This window comes from Anomalospiza imberbis, chromosome 3 (assembly GCF_031753505.1).
Source record: "Anomalospiza imberbis isolate Cuckoo-Finch-1a 21T00152 chromosome 3, ASM3175350v1, whole genome shotgun sequence".
Lineage (NCBI taxonomy): Eukaryota > Metazoa > Chordata > Aves > Passeriformes > Viduidae > Anomalospiza > Anomalospiza imberbis.
Genome location: NC_089683.1, coordinates 77,146,270 through 77,170,323, shown reverse-complemented (window position 1 = coordinate 77,170,323; position 24,054 = coordinate 77,146,270). Strand labels below are relative to the sequence as shown.

The 24,054-nt window shown below is 36.0% G+C and overlaps 1 protein-coding gene across 2 annotated transcripts in view; it reads right to left on the bottom strand.

Moving 5' to 3' along the window:
• The window catches only part of PRKN (parkin RBR E3 ubiquitin protein ligase), a 683,121-nt gene that overhangs the window by 420,147 nt on the left and 238,920 nt on the right, over window positions 1–24,054 (bottom strand). For both annotated transcript variants that reach the window (XM_068185226.1, XM_068185225.1), the window contains exon 4: window positions 23,537–23,655. In XM_068185226.1, the coding sequence (XP_068041327.1) occupies window positions 23,537–23,655 (119 nt within the window). The remainder of the gene's footprint in view (window positions 1–23,536; window positions 23,656–24,054) is intronic.

Sequence of the window (24,054 nt, the reverse complement as noted above, 5' to 3'; positions counted from 1 at the left end):
CCGTGGACTGGCCAGCAGTGGAATTCCCTGCAGGACCAAGGTCCAAGGGGCACGTTACACGTAGCTCACTTGAAGAGCCAATCTGAACCTTGGGGAGCATGGATCCTCATGAAACACATGGCATGGGCACACAAGGAACAGCCAAATGGACAAAAGTCAAGAGCAAAGCTGGAGGAATGTCTGTGATTTCATAAATCCTAAAATCTTCCATCAAAGCTACTGTGTTCAAACTAGTATAAAGATTACCCCTTAATTATTTTTGATCTGCCTGTTACTAGTTTTATGCTTATCAGTACCTATTTTCTTTCTATTTGGCTGATCAAAGTGGAACCCAAGAACATAAGTTTCATTTGCTTCCAGAATCATGTTAAGTAGAAGCACATTGAATCCTTCAGAATAAACAACTGGATTTTTGTAACTCACAGGACATTGTTAAAATTGCTGTGGGGTGAATAAGCAAAATAAGGTTAATGAGAAACTTCTCAGCATCTACTGGAAGGACAGTGCAATATCTGCATAACACCAATGTTCCCTTAAAATCAGTACAAAAATAATCTAATACAGCAAGAAAGGAATATAAAGGGTATCACTTAAAGTTTAAAAAGTCATCAAAATAGCTTGTTTTCGGTGTCTAGGTAACTTAAGAGAATACAACAGACCACTTGCTTCTTGACAGAAAAAAAGGTGGCCAGCTAGCTAGGCTTTGTAGAGGACTGTGTGTAGAGGCAGTAGATGCATATCTGTTGCTGGCACTAGAAAATGTTAATCTGTGTGCCAGCTGGTTTGTGGCAAGATAAACTATACTATGAGTTTGCGTATTTCAAACATTCTTAACAAGTGAAGTGAAGGTCTGCAGGGTATGTTCATACACATGAGACCTCAGTGTTATTACGAAAGGTGGAATCACAAGAGTTAGGTAAATCAGTGACTGTCTATTACAGAATCCAAACATGGCTTTATGGTTAAGAGAAAAGTCAATGAGAAAAACCAGCATGCCAGTTCTATATTTTCAAAGGTACTTGCATTTCCAGAGATGAGTGCTTTGCACCTGTCATTTCCCATCTCCAGGGTGCACAAATGTTAAAGTGGGGTTTTTTTGTGGGTAATGAAAGTGAAAAACCCCTGTACCTACTGCATGCTAGTAGTAGGGGAAGGAAAAGGCAAAGATCCAAACACCTACTAAGCACTGCAGAATTGGCAGAGGCAAAGAGGAAATGCATGGACTGACATGAAAGCAAAGAAGGTTGTGCTAAGGTATATTTACTGATGAAAGTGATTAGAGTGTTTTCCAGTTTAAAAAAGCTTCCTTTTATCTTTATGTGAAGCAAGAATTTGTTAAACATTTCTGTGGTAAATGCTGCTCACTTGTTCTCATTAATCAAATTCAATATTTAAAACTGCACAAGTCCCTATAATATTTTCCTAATGACTATCACTTTTTGACTATACATTCCACGTTTTTTCTGTAGCCTAATAACTGCCTTAAAATTCATCCCCTGTAGCAGATACAGAAACAACTTAAATGACACAGCTCCAGGCTGAGAGAAGCAAGGTGGAAGAAAAACAGCAAAGTTGGTATCTTCTGCAGTTGAAGACTGATAAAATCCTGAAATCATGATTCAGTTCACTACACAAATAGGGTATGAAAAATTCTAGTGGTTTTAAGCCAGACAGTACCCCAGAAAATGAACACAGCACACTGTGAAATCTAAGCAGCTCTGTAAAACAGTTTGACACTTCCAAAAAACATATTTAGTCCAACAGGCTGTCACCACACAAACCTCTCTGAATGAGAGTGCTACTAAATAACATCACTTCTACTTATTGCTGTCACCCACAGTGAGCTGCAGATCTTACTAATCTTACTAACCAGAAAATGCATCTTTCTAACTAATAACATAGACACACGCTTAAATATTTCCAAAGCAAATTGTGTAGAAAATGAGCAGACAACATGCACAAGTGAATGGGAATGTGCATGCACAAAGGAAAGCATCACTCAAAGGATCTCTGAGAGCATGCAATCACATGTTGCTCTAGAAGAGTCATGTTGACAACATGTCTAAGTTCACATTTGTAGGACTTCCACAAATGTTTTTCTAAGCATATTTTTGAGGGTGTATGCATTCATATTCTGATTTTGCACTGAACAATCTATGGGGAGAATAAGGTTCATTTCACAGTCCTCTTTAGATCCCGAAGTGCATGTACCTGGGACAAATAGAAAAGACTTTCGTATCACTCAGCCATAGTTTCTTCAGTTGCTTACTTGTTTATATTACTAGTGACATCCAGCCCTCTGGTTAGAAACCTGGCAGTCAAGATATGGTAGATGCTTAAGGGGAGTTAGCAGAAAATGGGAGGTTTGCCATCAGAGATGAGTTTATGCAACACTTCTGAAGTTGCTAAGAGAAGATGCCTCCAACCACATCTTCTAATGACAAGTTTTCCACAAGGAAGTTTAAACTGAGTTATATTCTGCCTAGAACAGCCTTAAGAAAAGCTCTCATATACTGAGAAGATGAAGACAGCACTTTCACATGGCAATAACTTATTTAATTCATGTGTATTTAATTCTAAATAATAAAATAAGAATCTGTTCAGCAGTCCTGGAGTGGTGCTGCAGGAGTGACTTCTCCAGCTGGAACTGCCTCCACAATGATTCTTTTTACATGGAGCTTTTTTCTGCCTCTGTTTCTGTACTGGAAGAATGCTCTAGGCAACTTAAACTGAGAAGGAATATATTTATTTGCCATGCTGCCTGCTGGAGCAGCTGTGTCCTGGACCTCAGAAAACCGTACATGTTCTTGAATGTCAAGGACTGAAGAGAGATATTTTTTTCATATCTTTGAAAAGCAATGCCAGATTTAAGCAGTGAATTACCCAGTATATGTGACACCTAGTAGGTGTCACAGGAAAAAGAATTCTAATGGGTGACTTAAAATTTTATGGTATACATTACCTGCGAGGAACTGGAGAACCCCACTAGTTGTGGCACTATATTGTAAATGATTCCAAGTATCAGCAGTATAAAAGAGAAATTACTCAGATTAGCATTAACAACTTTACCCAGTCTCTCTGGTGACCCTGAATAACTTCTAAAAAATTAAAACGTTTTAAACTATAACTTTTTAACAAAACATTAAAGTGATAATAAGCATCTAGTCTGGATCAGGTGTGTTTCTGCAGTTTTCGGGCAATATTAGCAATATTTCTTGCTCATATTTCATATGATCTGCTGTATCTGGGATCAGATACCTTGAAGACTCTGTATATATCTTTGTGATAATTCTTAGCTAAGTTCTACAGTTTCATGCATCTTCTAGGTATTAATGTTCAAAGTTCTCAACGTCCTTCCACTGCACCTGGGGGGCTGACCAGCTAAAAAAGCCCTTTGCAAAAAAGCTAGTGGTGATGGACAATGAACAAGCAACATGCCTTTGTGGAAATGAACAGACTGTGGATAATCCTTGGAGATACAGCCCAACCAGACATGGCCCTAGGCAACTCTAATTTGTTTGGGGATAAATTTGCTTTCCTCTGAGTTCTTGCAGAAAGTCTTTACAGAAGGATGGATCCCTGAGAGAGACACTTCCCATACTACCATTTTCACTGGAGTTATTATTTGGGACAGGCTGCTTGTTTGTTTGTTTATTTTAAAGGCATCACTGGAAACAGGAATACTCAAAAACTTGAATATTAGTCAGAGTGTGGTTTCAATATTACACGACAGATTTCATTGCACAACAGAGAATGTCAGGATTGTAAATTAAGGGATGAGAGTCTCTGGTAGCTATCCTGAGCTGGGAGTCTAAATGATTGACATCTGTGGATTCTACAGCTCACTGGGGCATTGCATAGGGATCCATCAGGATAGTAGCTCAGATACAGCAAAAGATCAAAGAACAAAATATATTTAAAGTGCAATAGTTACAATTCAAACACCACAGTTTTATGGGAAACTACATGTTATCAGGCACTTTCCTAAGTGTTCAGAAAGAAGCAAAAACATACCACTAGAAAACTTAACATCCCCCTTTTCTAATAAATGCTACATATTCCACAACATTGCCTACATTTTCTGAAGATCCTTCTCCCAAGTTAAGCAGATCTATATTAATAAATATAGTTAGTAACCTTTGTATGCTGTGTGACAAGTTCTGTCATGGTGTAAAAACCTTTAGAACTTGATGACATCCATCAAAATATATTGCTGAGGACTCATATATTTCTCTCAAGCAGTTTTCCTAAAAGATGAAAGCAGCATTTACTTACAGAACTTACAGAGTCACACAAAAGCAGCAGAAGGATTTAAGTAATTAATAGTGCTGGCAACATGGAACTAATACGAACACTATCACTTTACCTTTTTCAATAACAGGCCCTGACTATTAATGATGCCACAGTTATTGATCCATGAGAATTTAATTTACAAAATAGCATTTTCAGAGGTGATATAAAAAAGAAGCTCTTTTCCTGAGCCTTTGATATCTCAACTCAAATGCCAAGATTTTATTAACCCTCTGCCTGCAGAGGTAAAACCTAAATATTTCTCTGCAATTAAAGAAGCCTTTTCAGTCATAAACACTTTTTTTTTTGTTTTCCACTTTTAAGAAATATTTTATTCAGAATAAAAAAAGAGGGGGATTAAAAATCATATATTTCAAATGTATGGCATAATACTTCAAAATCTAAGACTATTTCCCTGAAGTACTTGATTAACGTACCTTACCCATGACTTGGAGATTTGAAAGCTTCCCTACATTCCTTTACTATCACTCTGTTATAATAATGCAGTGGTTAAAATATGTACCTTGGAAAAGCCTTAAGAATTGTGCATTTTAAAAAAATCACAATCTTCACTTGAGGAGATTAAACTAACTCAAAAGGCTGAATACAGTGATGGTTGGTCAAAACCTATACTGTAGAAAATACTTCCATTAGAAAGGACATATAAAATATAGCAGCTTCAGTCCACAGAGATTTTTAATATACGAACAGACCTCTCCTAGCACATACTTAGACAAATGATCAGAGTATGGCTTTGTGGCCAAAAAATATTTAATTACAAACACTCTGAGAGGAACATACCATTTCATACATTCTGCACTCTACGCTGAAGACATGGAGCAAACATACTTGTCAGGAAAACCATGGTGGTGGTCAGAATTTTCCCTCCTGTGCATTTGGGTCCATCTAGTACCGTTACTTGAAAACCTTCATTAAAGAAATGAGATCAATGCTGTGTCCTGACAATGACAAAGGAGCACGAGTTATTTTGGATTCCTGGTTTTCAAGAACTGAATTTAATTGCCGTGGTTAGGAATAAAAAGACATTGCTAGAATCTCTCATATGTTACAACATAACAAGTTAGAAACAATAGTTTCAGAAAATGTGACTGCAGTTTAAACTAAAAGACATAAATCACGACTACACACTTGACTTGACATGCTACAGCTACTTTACACACCGAAGATACAAGGCAGGGATTTTTCACACTTTGCATGTTGTCTTATTTCAGCAACAAGAGACTGCAAAATACTTTTGTAAGCAAAAAGCTGACTTATTTTGAAGTAAAATCAATGTTATACTGATGACTTTTGTCCAACTCACCAACATAAGATGTCAAACTCTTTTTTTACTAGTAACTTCATTCTCTATTAAAAAAACCCTCAATGTTTACTCCTATACAAAATCTTAAAACATTTATAAATTTATTTATCTATAGTTTGTATTTGTATAAGAAAAATTCAGAGAGAATATCCTATTTTCTCAACACTCTAATCCACTTTTTGTAGAAGAGTTAAGATTATCTTTGGAAATTCAGTTGGATGAACAGGCAAACTCCAGTAGCCATGCACAAATCTAGTAAGATTTTCCAAAACAGCTCCTGAGGAAACAGCTGTAAACCTGCCACTGTTTCTGTTTTCTTGTACCAAGAACTTTGAAGTGACTTCAAGCAACTGTAAGATACTGGCATCTTTATTTTAGGTCAATGTCTTTACCAGCAGCTGCTCCACTGTAAACTCCCCATTTACCAGGAAGTACAAGGGGAAAAATTATAATAGCGAAGGTGAGAATGACACTCTGATACCTGAGAGCAGTTAAATGCAGAAGCAAAGAACCTAGCAGTGTCCCAGAGAAAGCAAATTATTTAACCGCATGGCTGCCTCCCTCATTACGCAGAGAAATATAGTCTTGCAAGTTTTGTCTTCATCCTGTGCTGTGTGGAATAGCAAATCCCAGCATTTCATAGAACAGCTGTTACAGTGAATTTATGAAGTACATACTCTTCATCTTCCTCTGTACCTTCCTTCTTTTTTTCCCCCTTGGTCAGGCATCAGCAAAACAGGCATGGCTGAGTCTGTTTCCTACCTTTTCCATTACTTATTTATGAATGTCTGCTCTGGGGCTATACAAGATGGTGGGAGAAGTGGGAAACATTTTGCACATCACTGTTGCAAGATAGTACTAGTATAAATGGCACTGCTACAGCAAAGTATCTTCCCACAGGCACTAATTAAAAAGCAGTAAGCTCACTCGAGAAGCATTTGCTTCTGTTTTTTCCTTCAGTACTCAATACACTGAAGTTTTTCTCCTTTCTTTCCTGATTACAACTACACATTAAAACCTGAGAAAAATGAAAGTAAGAGATAGAATATTAAAAAAAACCAAAAAAAACATAACCCAAATCTCCTTTGCTACTCTCTTGTGCATGCTTTTTTATAATGCATTACAGTTGAAATTTTCTGACTAGAGAGCCTTATTTTTAGAAATCTGGCTTTGAAAGAACTGCTTATTAACAAAAGCCTGGGTTCTGAAAACAAGCTTCTGTCTTGACTACCAGTTTGTTATGAAATAACAATATTTGCATATTTTCTGCAAAATGTTAACATCTATAATAGTTACCACATATCTGTCACTTTTTAGGACAAGCATTACAACATGTGCATAAATTATATACTCCTGTGTGAACATATAAGGTTAGCCAGGTTATATTCTGAGACCAGAGCAAAAGCAAAATCAGTGCAAGTAAATGAAGATGGTTTACTTTGCCTGTAAATAAAATGCAGACAGCTGAGAGAGAAAAATTTGGAACAAATAAATGAGACCTCAGAAGTCACCAGTGGGGAAAGAAGGGAATGGTAGAAGGAAAGGAGAAGTGAAGGCATTTCACTTTTATTTAGGCCTATCAACAGCTATCCCTTTACTTCCTGCAATTCCAACTTCTCTGTTGTCCCTTTGCTTTTACACCTGGTCACTATATAAAAACATCAAATAAAAAAATGTCAGTAAAATTTTTCAGTGCCTAAATAGGGAGAAAAACAGGTTTTAATACTGAGCAATCAAGGACTCAATCCATGCTTTTCTGCTGAAGGAGATCAGTGAAGAGTCTAAGCCAAAGTACTGAGTCATAACCTGTAACTCTACTTCCTATAAGTCTGTAAGTCTCCTTGGGCTCCATCCCTCTGAGAAAATGTAACTGAATTCAATAAAGTGCATTTAATTAATTGATCAACTTCTAATTGAAACTTTAAACAGGAAAGAACTGCCTGCTCATCCTGTGTAATGGAATGCTGAAGTTCCTACTCTGTTTTTCATAAAAAAATAGGCTTTATTTCTACAATAGAACTGTAGTGGTAAGAAATAAAGGGCTATGTTAGGTACTGGTAGAAGTTCAGACAGGGCAAATTGGTCTGGACTTGTTCATCAGGGCCTACAAACATACCAGAGAAGTGGGGTTAGCTAGCCAGTACTGAGTTCCTGATCTTCTGCCTATGGGGTCCAAGTTAGCAAGTTTAAAGCCCACTTCAGTTTATTTGCAGTCCTACAGTCAATCTACTACAGTCTGCAATGAAGAAGTGTATGGAGTGTGGTTTAGATATCTCTCCCTCATCCCACAATGCATTTCAATATTTGAATTTATGTCTCCCTCCCCATGAATGCTCTTATATCCATACCCAGAGTATTAAACATTTTCCTTTAGAAAGAAAAATACTGTGCAAATAAAAGACTATGTAAAACGCCTATAAAGAATTACCCTTTTATCTCGCCAAGAGAGAAAAAGAATCTTCTTGGATAAATAAATACATATATTTTTCCCTTAAGTCCCTAAATCATGAAGAGGTGAAACAAAAGTTCCTGGAATGTTGAAGAGCAGAAGTGGTAATACAGAAAGAACAGGAGTAAATTTGGCATTATGGTATTTTATCTCTTGAAGGAAACCACATGTTCTGAAAGTAATATGCTTGGGCCTGGGGAGAAGAATGAAAACAATTACAATACCATTGACAGATGTACTTTACACTGGGATTTACAGCATCTTAAGAAAGTGTTTAACAGCTGATCCTTCAGCACCAAGGTTGGTGTGTCACAGGGGTTAGGAAGCTCCACTGGTAACCACCAACATGGGATGAAGTTTTGCTCTCTTCTATAATTCATGAGGACCATCTCACTGGCAAACAACAGGCTAGAAAATTAAAATGAATCCCCAAATTCTAGTGCAGACAGGTGGTGACAGGAATCAAAATTTAGGAGACTAAATTACCATCTTTGTAAATCTCTTAGCATAGTTAATGACAGACTTATTTTCTCACAAGAGGAATTTTCAATTCCATCCTTGCTACTGGCATCTGAACTGATAACACTTGTGTATCAAACAGGTCAATTTAAAAAACGGGATCTTCTCTTTAACCAGTCCGCACAGGGACACAGCAGTCCCAGAAGTAGTAGTCTGTAGTTTGTGTCTTTGATATGGTGCTGAGTAACTGCTGGAGCAAATACTTTTATTTTCTAAACCCTATTAAAAAGATAGAAAAACATGATGGAAAGTTTCTACCACAACACAAAGGCAGGAAAGGTTTACTTCAGCCATTAAAATTTCCAAAGGTGATGAAAGGGAGTGTAAAACTTTTGAAGATTAATTTTTCACGGAGACTTAATTTTCCTTTAACTTTTATGGCTAAGGGTTAAGCATAACTTCACTCAAGTCAAGTATTGTAGGTCTAAAAGTTTTGCTTCAATGTAAAACAGTTATAAGTGAGAGAATAAACCACCTGCTTTTTATGAACTTTCAAAGTCTATAGATAACTGTGCTTGGTTACTAAACACTAGAACAAATGTATTACTCTAATATTTTTACAGGATATATTAACTAACCATGAAGAAATAGAGTATATTGATGAATACATAAAAAGACCCTATCTACAATGGCACTATGATTTTCAAACCATGAGTAGGCATAATATAATGTTAAAATAAAGAGAGATCTGTATTCTTGTTTTTTATAGAACATCCCTGTTAAAAGTTGTGAATCTCTGTGCATCAGTGTCAGTCAGGCCTCCCACACAGAGATTGGTGCCTGAGGAGTGTCTCAGCCAGTGTGACTTCCTGCAAAGTTACACTGCATGGATCTTATTGTTTACTTGATTTTACACTATACTGAAACTAGACTTGAACTCTAAAACAACATAGTTGAAGCCAAGAAAGTGCTGTTTAAAATTCAATTTACCTATCAGTTGCTATTTCTCCAAAAGAGACCAGTGATTCTCTCCACTCATTCCCAGTCTGAAATTTTATTCCGGTGTAGATGTGCTGCATCTGGTGGTGACAAATTGAGAAGCCTCTTCCCTCATGATTCCCATAGGAAAGGTACTTCACACAGACACAAAACTATGTTCCCCCTGTCCACCCTCAAAAAGTCCTCATCTGTGTCTGCATTATCCCTCCTCTCTTGAGTCTTGTTTGCCAAGTGAAAGCAGGACAGCCAAGGAGTTGCTAAAGACAGTCATGTCCTTCTTCGTTTCAAATGGAGACCTATTGCCAGTAAATTCATCAACATTTTAGCTGTATAGCTGAAGTCGACATAAGCTTGTGATGGACCACAAAATAACTTATTTTTTTACATATGGTCTCCCAGTTTTTATATAAATATGACATATCTTGTTACTAGGTGTGTTACATTCTGCTGAGTTTTAGCTCTGTATGAAGAAGATAGAAAAAGCCTTGTCATTTCATCTTAACTGTAAAGGCATACTTAGAGATTGCACCTCATATATTTCAAGAACAAAGATATTAACTGAGTCAAATTTCAAGAAACACATATAGATTTCACAACATATCAGAGCTATTGACAATAAATCATATTAAATATTGCATAACAGCAGGAATTAATAAAAGAAATCCTTTCCTTTCCCCACTTTATTCTACTATCTCTTGTTTTCAGGAGGCTAACTAGGGTTTTTACATCATCCCACTAGATTTTGCAACCATATGGTCAAAGGGAGAACAGAGTGACTAAGTGGTAGACTTCCAGCCTCAACAATCTGCATTTGAAAAGGAGCAGATCCATATGTTTTTCTTCTTCACTATCTCTCTCTTTTCTTTTTCTGTTCTTTTTATTTTATTTTATTTTATTTTTTGGTGTGTCCTGTACCAGTTGCTACAAAACTTGTCCTTTTTTTGCCTAAGACACAGGATTTGCAGAAACATTTTGCACTCTGAGACAGTTTAAATTCTTAAATTCCTAACAATACAGGAAGCTTAGAGTTTGCTTATTAAAAAGAGCCTTTCCCAGAAGTTAACCTACTGCCTTGGGTTTTACCAGCAGCTTTTGGATTTATGTATAATTGGAGAACATTTATGTATAATTAAAGCACATACAGACAGGTATGTCTAATGCAAATTGTTTTCTAAGTGGGATGATTCTATTTACTGTAAACTAGTGCCAAGATTGCTGCAGCCTAACTCCTTACAGGTCTACTTTCTCAAATTACTAACTACAAATTGTCGAAACTCATTAAAAGTCAGTATTAATGGCATGAAGGTTTTTGATCTTTTCTTTATCATTAACCTCAATATGACTTAAAATACTGGCATAGACCAGATTCTGGACCAGCTGTTTTTGGGTGAAATCTTCTTTCTTCAGTTAAAATAACAATAAATACAGGATTTACCATTTTATGCATTTAATTTTTTTATATATGGCATATATATTGTTTTGGAGTTATTATTTATATGGAGTGTTTATATATTTTGTATATGGAGCATGTACATACTCCATACATAAGTGCTTTGCACAGAAAATCCTCATTGCAAGAAAAAAATTCCAGATGAGAGGTCAGGCTGCTCACAGAATATGCTCTAATAAATGAAGTGCATTACTCCTAATATGCTTGATCATATTCAGTTTTAATCAGAATTTGACTGTTTGGAGATGAATCTTTAAAGAGGAGGGAAAGCATTCAGTTACATTTATTCTCATCGGTGTATTGTTTATGGGTCTCACATAACCCTATTACTGAAAAGGGAGTAAAATCAGGCACTGATTTGGCTCACTAGCCACAGTAGCCCTTTTTTGAGAGAAGCCCCCGATTCAATTTCTCGCTGGAATGGATTCTTCACAAATAAAGATAGTCCTTTATTTAGTGTTTATACACTTGGTTGCCTCTTAGCATTCCTTCCTGTCATATCAAGTTTTAAAATTTTATTGAAAATTGACAGAAGTCATTTATGCATTAGTTGGTTTTATTATAGTTATGGACGAGCTGGCATTCAACAAATTTTGCATGAGGAAGTAATAATAATGATTTTATCAGAAATTAACAGGAGCCATACCAATTTTTGCTTAATTTTCTTGTGACATGCTACTGTCCATGCATGTCCAACATATACAGCCAGCACAAAATGAGTATCTGTACTGGCAAAAAATAAACGATTTTCACTCTCCCACCTTTTTTCTCCCCTTGTCACCTAAGATAAACAAAAACCACTCAGGCCCCCTAATTTATTTTATCTGAGAATACAGGAAAAAATGGATTGTATCTACCCATGTTACGTCCCTGAAATATACAGGAAGACTTTGCTTACCACACAAAGTTAAAATTCAAATAGGAAAGCTACAAAGTGCCAATTCTTTATATATTCAACAGAATATATAAATTGAAATATGCCAGAAAGAAATAAAAGCAGAAGAGAAACATAAGAGTCAAACTGAAGAAAACTATTTCCAGCAGAGTACTAACATTTTAAATAAAACAACAAAATTTGTAGTGTTACAAGAACCTTAATCTAGCAACTTCATTCTAGTTGAAGTAAATAAAGCTCATTAATTACATTTTCCTCTTTAAATTATTGCTTTGCAAAAATGCCAAAGTTAGCAAGCTTAGCCCTCGCCATTGGACCTGAATTTCTGGAAACAGCTTCTTAAACCAGAAAAAAAAAAAAAAACAAAAAAACCAAAAAAAACCAAACAAACAAACAAAAAAAAAAAAAAAAGCAGCACTGAGACAGAAGGGGACAGAGAACCAAAGAGTGAACCAAAGAGGGAGCTCTTGTTTCTGATCCCAGTTCGGCCTAGAATCTGAACTGCCCCATCCTCCATTCCCCTCAGTTGGGTTGGCCACAGGGATAGGAGGAAATCAGGTCTAACATATGATGGTGTCAACTGAATAATTATAAATACACATTAAATATAAATACCCATTCTTGTCATGATGTCAAGACCTGTAGGGAAATTAAGGGAAAAATGAAAAAAAAAAGTCTTGGATGCTCTTCCAAGCCAGAGAGTGAGGTAATATTAGTTTATTTTTAAAGTCCATCCTCAATAAATAAATCTGTACATCACCATCAAGAACTGATGGTATATTATGATGTGGTCTTATACCAAAAAAACCCACCATGAATAATAACACATAATAAACACACTGCCTAAAATACAAGCAAAAAAAAGTGAAAGAAAACATAAATTAAACTGTTGCATAGTGAAAGCATCCTTGGTTCCATAAATTGGTATTGTGGCTTTTGTTTGTTTTCCTTTTAAGAATATTTAAAGAATTTTAAGAAAATAATTTTTTAAGAATTTAAAGAATTTTAAGTACAAAACCACAGAGTGTCCTTTTCTATTACTCCAGAATAAAAACAACCCTCAATTTGTCACCTTACAAATTACTGAATTAATTTATATCCTATAAGACAGGAGATGCATATAGAAGCTGTTTATTCTTATGGCACCAGACTGTACTATTTGAAATCTGTTTTGCTTCTCACCAAAAGTATTGTCACATTTCCTTCAGGCAGAGACACAAACTGGTGATTTGACCTCAACAGAAAGGTCCATGAGGCTCAAGACTCATGCAAGTAACCAGAAAGCCCTTCATTTCAGTGATTGTTTCTTGAAAAAATTGAATAAAATTATTTCTAACCACATATAGAAGAAGCTAGGAAGTTTTGGACCTGAACTAAAGCACATATAACTACAGATTCAGAAGAGATTGCATATTAAAACAAAATTATTCTCCCACTCTTAAGCACCACCTAAAACACTAGAAAAACCTTGGGTTAAACACATTCCTGCCTATTTGCCCAGTTTGTTAGTTCAAAAATAAAAAAGCAATTAGACCTGACTGAAATGGAAAACTTAACTTCAGAGGAATTCATTTTCTCCATCTGAAACTAAATTTTTCAAATCAAGCAAGTCAAAATATGCACAGATAGTATGAACATCCAGAAAGCACATGTTGCTCAGATGAGGACAGTGCAAAATAGTACATCCTCTTAGACACACAGGACAGAGTGTATGACAAGACAGGCAATCTGCAGTGTGAGCAAGAACAAACACACTTTAGGGAAATACATTTTTTATGTTTTGAGAATAGGCCCTACCATCTATATTGTTAACAGACAAATATTACTATCTCTGGTCATTTTTTCAAAGTTACAAATATTCCTCTGCAACACTCCTGAGTCAAGATGAGGCAGCAGTGTTTTCATCTGGCAAGATATGTGCAGAGCTAAGCAGAAGAAAGCCAGCAAAAATATCTCTTGGTGCTCTTTACAGGAACCTGAGACATCAGCTAAAATGCAGTGCCTTACTGTGAAATAGGTAACTTCTGCCAACTGAACTGACTTTTTTGACTGTACTTATGGAAATAAGGGCATGTGGAACATACTGATATTAATTACTAAAACCTGAATTCTTTTTTTTTTTTTTAAACCAATAAAATCTAAAACTTGGGGGTGCACAGAAATATCCAAAACACATGTGAAGTTCTTCTACCACCATCAGATAATAAAAAGCTGATGCACACATGCAGGTCAAACTTCAGTAAATATACCACTGATCCTCTCTTCACTTATTTTTTATGACAATGTGCAAACAAAGCCTAGAAAATTTTCAGGGTTCAGTGTTACATGTATATTTGTATAGTTATTTTTAAAAAAGGAACTGGACTCCTAAGATAATCGAGTTCTTAACACAGAAGCATTTATGATATTTGAAAACTACTCCAAAAAACATAACACCTTCTACATTCAAGATATGCCACTAAACTCTTTTTTCTGCATCATATAGCAAGTTTTAAACATATGCAATTACTACAGGGGACCAAGGATGTTTGTTCTATCCAGTTGCTTGTAGCAGAAAAGCTTTCCTAAGTACTAAGAATTTATTTGTGGATTGTTAACTGGTCATTACACCCAAGAAGAAGGGGAAAACCCTCATTAGAACACCACACACCACTGCCAAGAAAGTCAAATCAATATAAGTACCCTGTTTTTGGCTCCATCATGTTAATAGATGCTTTATAGTAATGAAGCTCTGAAGAAAGGTTTAATGAATTTGACCTTAGTACCTTTAGATCACAAACCTATCCAAACAAGTCTAATCAATGTAACTTAAAATCAGCTAATTTTTTTAGTTAGAGATGTCTGAGTTTTACTTACATAATGCTTAAGTACCCCAAACCCTTCTTATTGAATAATTCAGTCCTCAACTAGGAAAAACAGCACAAGCTGAGACATTCTAAATGTAAAGATTTCTTCCACATTGACTTAGAAAAAATGCCTGTTTATAGTTCTTTTAGAGGTAAACAGTCCCTTTACTGTGTTTTAAATTAACTACTAAAAATTATCAATAACTTTAATAATAATAATCATAATTGCTATTATGATGATGATCATTATTGTTATTAAGAAAATACCAGTTTCTTAATGGAGATGAAGGTACATTTGTAAGAAAATAGTTTGACATTTGCTACTTCTGCTACTACAATACCTTAAGTAAATATATTTTTTTTCCTCCTAAGCCAGCTGGTGCCTTAGCTATTCCAGCATCTTAAAAACTAGGATGAAAATTACCAACCCTTTAGAGTTGTTTAATATTCATCATTATCAAAAATGTTGAAGTAATGTAGTGTGAGCATGATCTCTTTGTACCCACAGCTATACAAGGAGTAATACTGGGTAGACAGAAGTTTGGCTGTTCTTTAATAAAGAAAGCAAATTAGGAGAGCTATGCACAGGGACATCTGAATCTCAGTGGCAGCTGCCATATTAAAAAAAAAAAAAAGAGCCCACTATCACATCCTCACATCCCATGATTTCTTTCTACTGTAATACATTCCAGCAACACATCCACAGCACATATTTTGGTCTTATTGAGCAGAAAAGGGGATTCAGGAGGGATCAAGAAGGACTTACCGACATATGCAACTATGGCTCTAATATCTAGAATGCTGATGAATATTCATTGTATCTCCTTTCAACATAAAAGGCTAAGAAACTGTAGAAAGAGGGTCCTTCTTTGTGAGAGGAGGAGTTAATTACTGTATGGAGAGAATGTAGTTTGCATGTAGTTAGACAATGATAGCAATGCTGCCAAAGATTCATATGTAACTTTTCGGTTCCCTGGAGAACAACACACGTTTGTGGGTGCAATATGCAAGCAGGGGGAAAGAGCATTGCCTCTCTTGTCACATTTCTGCCCCCAAGAAGAGGGGACCCCAAAGAGCCCCCCAAACTAAAGTTGAATAAGGCTTACTTATCAATCTGTTAGTACTCCCCCCCTTTTTTTTTCTTTCCCAAAAGGTATACATCTAAACAAAAAGACACAACATTAATAGAAAGACCACAAGACCTATAAAAGTGAAAGAGTTTAAAGTCTACATGTGATCTACATTTATACATTCAGAGAATGTGCAATATTACATGAAAAAAATTCAAAAGCAGCTAATATTTTTCACAAAACAAGTGTTACTTTGAGCATGGTATTCTTTATGAGTCAAGGGCCTTCCATGATATGCTGAAACAGACATTAGTGGTGATCTCCCCTCCTTGTATAAATATCTGAAGGGAGAATACAAAGACAGAGCCAGTCTCTTTTCAGAGGTGTCTAGTGACAGGACTACAGGCAATGGGCACAAATTGAAACACAGGAGGTGCTGCCTGAGCATAAGGAGCTACTGTTGTACTGTGAGGGTCACTGAGTGCTGGCACAGGTTGAACAGAGAGCCTGTGCAGTCTCTGTCTTTGGAGATATTCAAAAGGACATGGTCCTGGGCAAATGGCTCCATGTGGCCCTGCTTGAGCAGAGAGGGTTGGATCAGATGACCTTCAGAGCTCCCTTCTAACCGCAACCATTCTGTGAGTCTGTGCTTCCTGATATCACAGCAAGGACAAGATACACTTAACACCATCTGTATTACTAGGAATAAATCTATCCTCTCTCGCAAAAGGGTTTATTAGACATTTGATTCAGAAACTCATGTAAAAGTCTTATCTGAAAGTAAATTTGCTAACTGTTTTCCTTTGCATTTATGACTGTTGTCACCCAGGCTGGAGAAACTCACTCTAGGCTTCACATTAAAAGGCAGTTTTATTTCACAGCATGACTTGAAGCAGTACATAATACTGAAGTAATTTTCCTTCTTTCCGATGGTATTTTTTTCTAGCTTTTAAGACACTTTATAACGTGTAACCTCACTGAAAACACATACTGCAATAAATATTATAAATCATGCACAGATATCTCAGTTTCTAATAGAATTGAGTTAAAATATACTCTCTTATCCTATTAAAATAAAAGAACTTACATTATTTTTTCAACATAGAGGCAAAACTGTTTCTTTAGCCAAGTTTATTTTGCATGAAAGAATTGCTGTTCCTATCTTTTGAAATGGATGAGATTTTTTTTTTTTCATAAATCAAGTATCTGTTTTCATTTACTGTATATTACAATTTATGTCCAGTGTAATGAAATTTTTCTTAAGAGATATTTAAAATAAATGAAAGAGGTAGCTAAAAGCCTGAATAAAACCATGTCAAGTCTTCTGAATCCTCCCAACTGTTCTCTTCAGATGGAGCTGAGCATTTTGGAAAACATCCCTAATGGCATCGTGACTATGTGAGACAGGTGCAAGAATGAGGCTGTGTTTTAAGAGGTTCAGAATGAAGTGAGATTTAGAGCCAAAGAGAGAAGTGGAGAAGAAAGAATAAAATTTGTTGTAAAATAATAATTTTCAGCCATCCAGTGTTGAGGTTTCTTATTTCTGTAAGTGCCACTGTATCTTAAACAGGGCCCAAGAAGAATATCTGTTGGAGCAGCCTCCTCAACATGCATCTGGATTTGGGAAAATCTAACATATCATCAAAGAAAAGAGACTTTTAAAGACAGAATGCAGGAAATATCCTGTTAGTTGGGGGGGGTTGGCTATTTTTCCCCCTGATATCTATGTTATTAAAAGCAATGAAGACACTTGATGAGCAATGGCAGAATTAGACCTGCAGACGTCCTGCAATCATCATTAGGGAAGTTCTATCAGCAATTCCAAATTTGGAGTCAGCTCAGCACTGAATTTGTTTAATGCTGATGCTGTGCACCAAGTCACTGCAAGCAATGTGAGAACAATAAGGAAGAGCGGATGACATGAACTCCTTGTGTGAATGGCAGTCCCAGCAGCTCACATTCAGCATCCCTGTTACAATCAGATCACTTCATAAGAGAAATGAGTGCACAAAAGAGTACATTTCCCTGTGCAGCAGGTAGCAAGAAGATCAAAACATTGCCTGATTTCTCTCTGGAATCCTGGCATAGCTGGGCGTGGCCTAAACAACAGAATAATGCATTGGTATTTAAGATGTTCCCTCTCTCTCAAAAAACACTGGTTCATTAGGAAAAAACATTAGGCTTACAATTAATAGTGCTGATTTAATATAACTAATAAAAAAGGATTTCCTGATTCTGTGGAAACCATGGGAAAAATTGTTCCAAGAGCTTATTTTCTCTGGCCTAGTCTTCTCAAGGCAGCATTAACATCAGTGCCCAGTGGTGGCAATTTAGATGTCAGAATTGAGGCATTTTCCATTATTTATGCAGAAAAAAGCACATATACTGAATACATGTAATTTCCCTTGAATGTTACTTCTGTCAGCCAAATGCAGGGAAATTAAGCTTGTTTTGTAATTAGACATTCATTAGCAGGAGCCCAACAATAAATGGTTGTTTCACATTTGTTAGTTTGACCAAGGAGTCACACATTACAGGTAACTTTTTTATGCACAGTATTCAATAGAAGTATTTTAACATATAGTATTTGTCATGTGTAAGCTATAATATATATCAAAAATATTTGTATCCTCCCAGAACACCTGTAATTTTGGAGAGACAAATACCTATGCTACCCATTCTCAAGAATTCAATCACATTTTTAATATCTTCCCAGTCTGTAAATGAGATCACACTTTTTCACATACACTTCAGTGGCTGTTTATTTTGAAGTTCACCTTTAAAGGAAAACTTGATTTTTTCTAATCTGTTTGCCATATTACCCCAGTAGTGTAATCATCAGAGGGGAGAAGTTGACTCAGCAGCAGTAAGGACTACATAATTTCAGAGGTGCTACTTGTCCCGTTTTCTTTCAGTCAGCCTTGCTCTGATGCAGTAAGCAGTACTCTATCCTTTCTCTGTCACTATGGGAGGACACAAGCAATTAATTCCAGGAAAAAAAAAGTGACCTCAAAGGAGCTTTACAATGGAGTTTTACAATGATATATTAAAAAAAAAAAAAAAAAAAAAAAAAAAAAACAAAAAAAAAAAAAAACAGAGATAAAAAGTAAACTGCCTTTTTATTTTATATTATTGCAAAATCTGAGCAAAGTTTACATTAATCAAAAATAAAACACTTTACTAAAATAGCTTAAATAGAGCTAGGAAATAACTGAAAGCAAATTACAGTGTTACAGGTCTTTCTCTTCCTAGGAAATATGAAAGTATTAAATACCCAACACTGTACTATCATCTATTAGGAAGACCACTAACACCATTTATGACCTGTTGTTTATCAGTCACTGAAAGGCACTGAGAAGACTCTTGTGCAAAACTGTGATGTACCACACAGCCTATGCTGACAAACCACCCAAATCACAAGCCTTTCATGGTTCCAGAGAAACAAAATTCAGCAAATGTCCATTTCTTTGTTAGGTTTAAGGTGAAAAGAAATAGATGTAAGCAACATCCTTAATTTGATAAACAATGTAAGAGCAGTTCTGTGGCAGAGACAGTTTAATAAAACCTGTGAAGTCAGGAGGCTTTTCTGGAGCACAGAGGGCAGGGACAGCAATGGGACAGTATGCATCAGATGTGCTGTAAGTGACAGAAACTAAATCTCATCTCAGCTTCAGGGAGTTAGATCTGAATGTAACTCCCCATGTCTGAAAAGATCTGACATAATGATGTGAATGCTTGCAAAGTATAGAGGAGCTATGACACTCTTTTGGTGCTTGTGCTGAATGATATACTGAAAACTCAGTACTAACTAGCAAGGACATGAGAAGAAGAATGATCACGAAGTGATGAGTCCCCAGAGTAGAAATGGCCTCACCATAGCACCTGTGCCTGAACAGGGAGCCCCAAAGTCTATTTGTCACACTTCAATCCAGACTCTTACTCTGGTTGAATTCTGAATTATGACAGATACCAAATCAGATGTTCCTGTCTTTTGTTACCACGAGTACACACAGAGTCAGATACACTGGGAAAGTGTGGGTTTGTGTATAGCTTGGTGCAAATCAGTTCTCAGAATCTAGCCTTCCATTCACAGACACGCAGTTTCCTTTTCACTAGAGAACTAACACTGTGAATGTTAACACTGTTACAGCTCCCAAAGGACTGCAAATGTGACTGCTCTTATCAGACCTTTTTGTGTGGGTTTTTGCTTGTTTGTTTATTTTGAAATTTCTGTTCCTTTGTTGTTTGGTTTGTTGTTGGGTGGTTTGTTTGTTTGTTTGTTTGTTTTGTAGGTTTTATTTATTTTTTTTTTCTCTTTCCTGGAAAGAGGAATGCCCTAGTTTTCTGAATTATAGCTACTAACATTTTCAAGCTATATGAAAAAACTTACTGGTAGGCCTACACAAGACTCCCACATACCAATCTTTACAGATATATTTTGTGCTTGATAATTAGAAAAACTAGGGAGATGCAATATTTTTACAGTTATTTTTAGCGTTTTTACAGATATTTTTTCTTATAACTAAATTAACCTGCATACATCCCCCAGAAAGTATTAGGTCATGAAATTTGTAATGTGACAAACTGACGAATGTAATATTTAGATCGATGTCCTCGGTAAAAATAAAAAACAGTGGACTGTTTAATTTCATAGAAATATTGTATCCTAAATCTAATCTGAGCATCATACATTAAAATAATGCTATGCAAATAGCCATGACTGCTAAATATGGTTTTAGAATAAGACTACTTAAATGAATAAGTAATATTTTAAATGTCAGCCAACACACCATGAAAAAAGAAAGCTCAATTTAATTAGGCTGGTCATTTGTATCTTAGGTAGTCAAAGGATTAGCATCTAGAGTAAGTGAAGGATGCACAAAGCTTTGTGCAGGTTTTACACAGGTATTCACTTTCATCTCAATAAAAGATTTAGTGTAACAAATGTTGGCTTACAGAGTGCTTTGGTGCTTAAGGCACAAAAGAGCTTCTGTGCTTCTGAGCACAAAAGAAACTTGCTGTGTTGCCATGTAAAGGTCAGGCACAGTTATTCAAGACTGGGGGTAAAAAAGAGATCTAAAAAAAGAAGTGGCTTTGCTGACAGATCTGTAGTATAGGGTACAGAGAGGATTTTTTAAGAGTTTGTTGATGTTAACTTTATTTTAACTAATTTCTCTATAAAACGAGAATAACTGTAGTGCCAGTAGAGAGGATATCTATTGGCAATCACTGGTACAGCCCTCTGGGATTGGAAGGACAGAGGGTTTGGGGTAATAGACTAACTTGAACTTTTTTAACCTTTTCAGCAGACTTTGTCTACTGTAGACTGCAATTCATTGAAGAAAGCAGGGCTAATACAGCTCACTTGCTGTGAGAGACACACTTCTGCCTGGCTTTAACACAGATTGGTCTCTATACAGTAAGAAATAAGTCTTAGGAGATATTAGAAGCCACTCCAACTGGAACTATTTTCTGTCTGTCTCCTTGGAAAGTGGAGCAGAAAAGAATGTCGGGCAGGCACATGAAAAATCTGTACCTACTCTTTATAACCACAGGACTGAGATAGATGCTGTGTGTTTATAAAACAAACTGACTTGCATAGCACATTCATGACATTAGGAGTGCCCATATTGCAAACACTGCACCTTGGAAGCCCATAGGACTGCCAGCCCAAACTGCAGGGACAGTATGCTCACTGCTCCTAACTACTGTGCCCTGCTTCAATTTGAGCAGAAAAGAATTTTAACAGATTTTCTCTGTTTTGGGGAGAAAGTAACAAGAATCTCAGGTGCAAATTATTTTCACAGCCAAGCATTATTTGAAAACTAAAACAGAATAAAATTATAATTTTAAACTTTCCAGAAGATATCTCCCTTTCCTCTTCTGTACTTTTATGCTGAAGTATCTTATCAAATCTTCTAAAAGCTGGGATTTTTTGAATCAACCTTGAAAATTAGAACAGCTTCCACTACAAGTTTCCAGCCACTTTCTTTTCATATGTACTGTAAAATATGCTAATAGAAAGAAGAAGCAGCTGTAATCTCTCATTCAATTGAATTTATCAGCCTGAATATATTTATTGTGTCACTGAACCCATATTTGCCAAAAGAATGCCATGTACATTCCAGGCAATCAGAAGTTATTTATAGGTGTACACTACTGAAACTTCTTATAATAGCATTTCCACCATGGAATTATGAGGATTCCTGGGAGACAATGCAGGGTTGATGTTTTTTGAGGCTTTTTTTTAAGTCTCCATAGCCAAGAACAGTGTAGATTCTGTAAAAGCTGAAAAGTTTGGAAATGTATTTAGGTTTACTTAATACAAGGAATTCAATGATCCCAAATCAAACAGTACATATGTGAAAGTCATCGTTTCCAAAAGTGGACATGCTGAAGGAAGCCACTGAGTCTAGCAAAGGACTAATGCTGTGTGATGTCAATGGAATCTCTAAGATTCAGACTCATCTAGTGATAAAAACAATACCTTTCAGCAGCACTGACTTCATATATACAAGCTGAATACAATATTCTCTGTGTTTTTATCTATTGGAAATGTACATTAATGGTGTCTTCTCTTCTGTCTTGATTTTTATATATGATTCAAGTCTATACTAATCACCAATATTTGAATACAAATTTTGAGAGAAAATAATCCCCTTAGATGTGTTCATCTGGAACACCCCAAAATGCAACACTGAAGCCTCTGAAATAAATCAGAGATAGTTGGTTAATTCACACAAAGCTTGAGGGGCATTGTAGTTGTGGCTTTTTGAATTAGATGTGTATAAGTATGGTATGGTTTATTCTTTTCAAGGAGAATATAGAACCTGGGTTTTTAATTGTTATTTTTTTACAGTGCTATTACATATAAAGATATTGAAGCACCGTGCTACACTGAGAACACAAAATGGAAACTTTAAACCACAGCAAAAAGACAAATTTAAACACTTGAACATGGGCTGAACATGAAAGTTCCTTATAAGCAAATTATAGCATGGTATGACTCAGTCTTCTTCAAAACCTAAGCCTCTCACATAACAAACCTGGTTGACTATCATGGATTAAGGAGAGACGAAGAACTCTCATTCAACAGTAACACATCCAATGAAATGTAGCAGCACTCAGACAAAAGAAAAAACCCTTCAAAACTTTACACAATTGCACATTCAACTCACTTCCCAACACTCTTTCATTTTAGGGTGCAAACCAAGCTTGAGAGATCTCTTTCTAGTTTTCTGTCCAAGAAATAACTTTTCTGTCCAATAACTTTTCCTTGACTTTACACAATGCAACAGGGCTGGAAGGATAATATTCTCAACTACACATCTGTTCAAAAACTTCTGGCCTCAGCCCATAATGGTCACAAGCTAGATCTGAATTCAGGTGTTTCTGAGGCCTTAACAACAGCTCCAAGCTTTGAATAAACATCTGTCATCCCATCTTTTTAGCACATATGTAGTTGCATAGATTGTGCATACAATCAGGTTAATCATTAGTCCTTTAAATAAAGAGCTAAGTATGTCTTTCAAGGACTGGAGCTCTAGTCTGCACCATGTTCCTTTTATATGCTTCAAATAATAGAAACAAGTGAGTGAAATTTTCAGCATCCTTTGAACTACTCTTCTCAGCTATAAACAGCAAGAAAAAAAAAAGACTACATATATACATAGCCATATGTATGCAAATAGAAAATACTAGATATGTCATCTCCATACACCCCAAAACCTTGAAACAAATCCAAAAAAGCTTACCCTTGCCAACGTCAGGGTTCCTTGTTTACATACACTGCAGCGGACCCTCAGTTTTCCAGGCTTCACAGCTTGGCAGAAATTTTTGCAAAAAACATAAAAACTGTTGTAACTTGCTGCACCTGTCAAGAGGAAAAACAAACAAATAGAAAACAACCACTTTTGATGTCTACTGAAAATCAGCAGCAAACTGTCATGAAATCTTTCTGTTTGACTCTATAAGTGACAAGTTAAAATCATTTAAATTTCTGAAGACAGTTTTGCGATCATCTTTTCTTGCCTGATCTAGTTCCTAACACCTTCCAGTAACTCCTGCTACTTAATAAGTACAGGTGAACTACACTATAACTCCTTGAAAATGCACCCAGAGCTTACTACTGATCAGCACCAACTGAAATCTTTGGCAAGTGATGTATGAGATTAATTACCCCAAACTTCCATAATTTGTAACTCACTTTACTCTAAAATTGTCTAGCTGCAATTTTTATGAGGTCAAATTGCACGAAAATTTCTTAAGATGA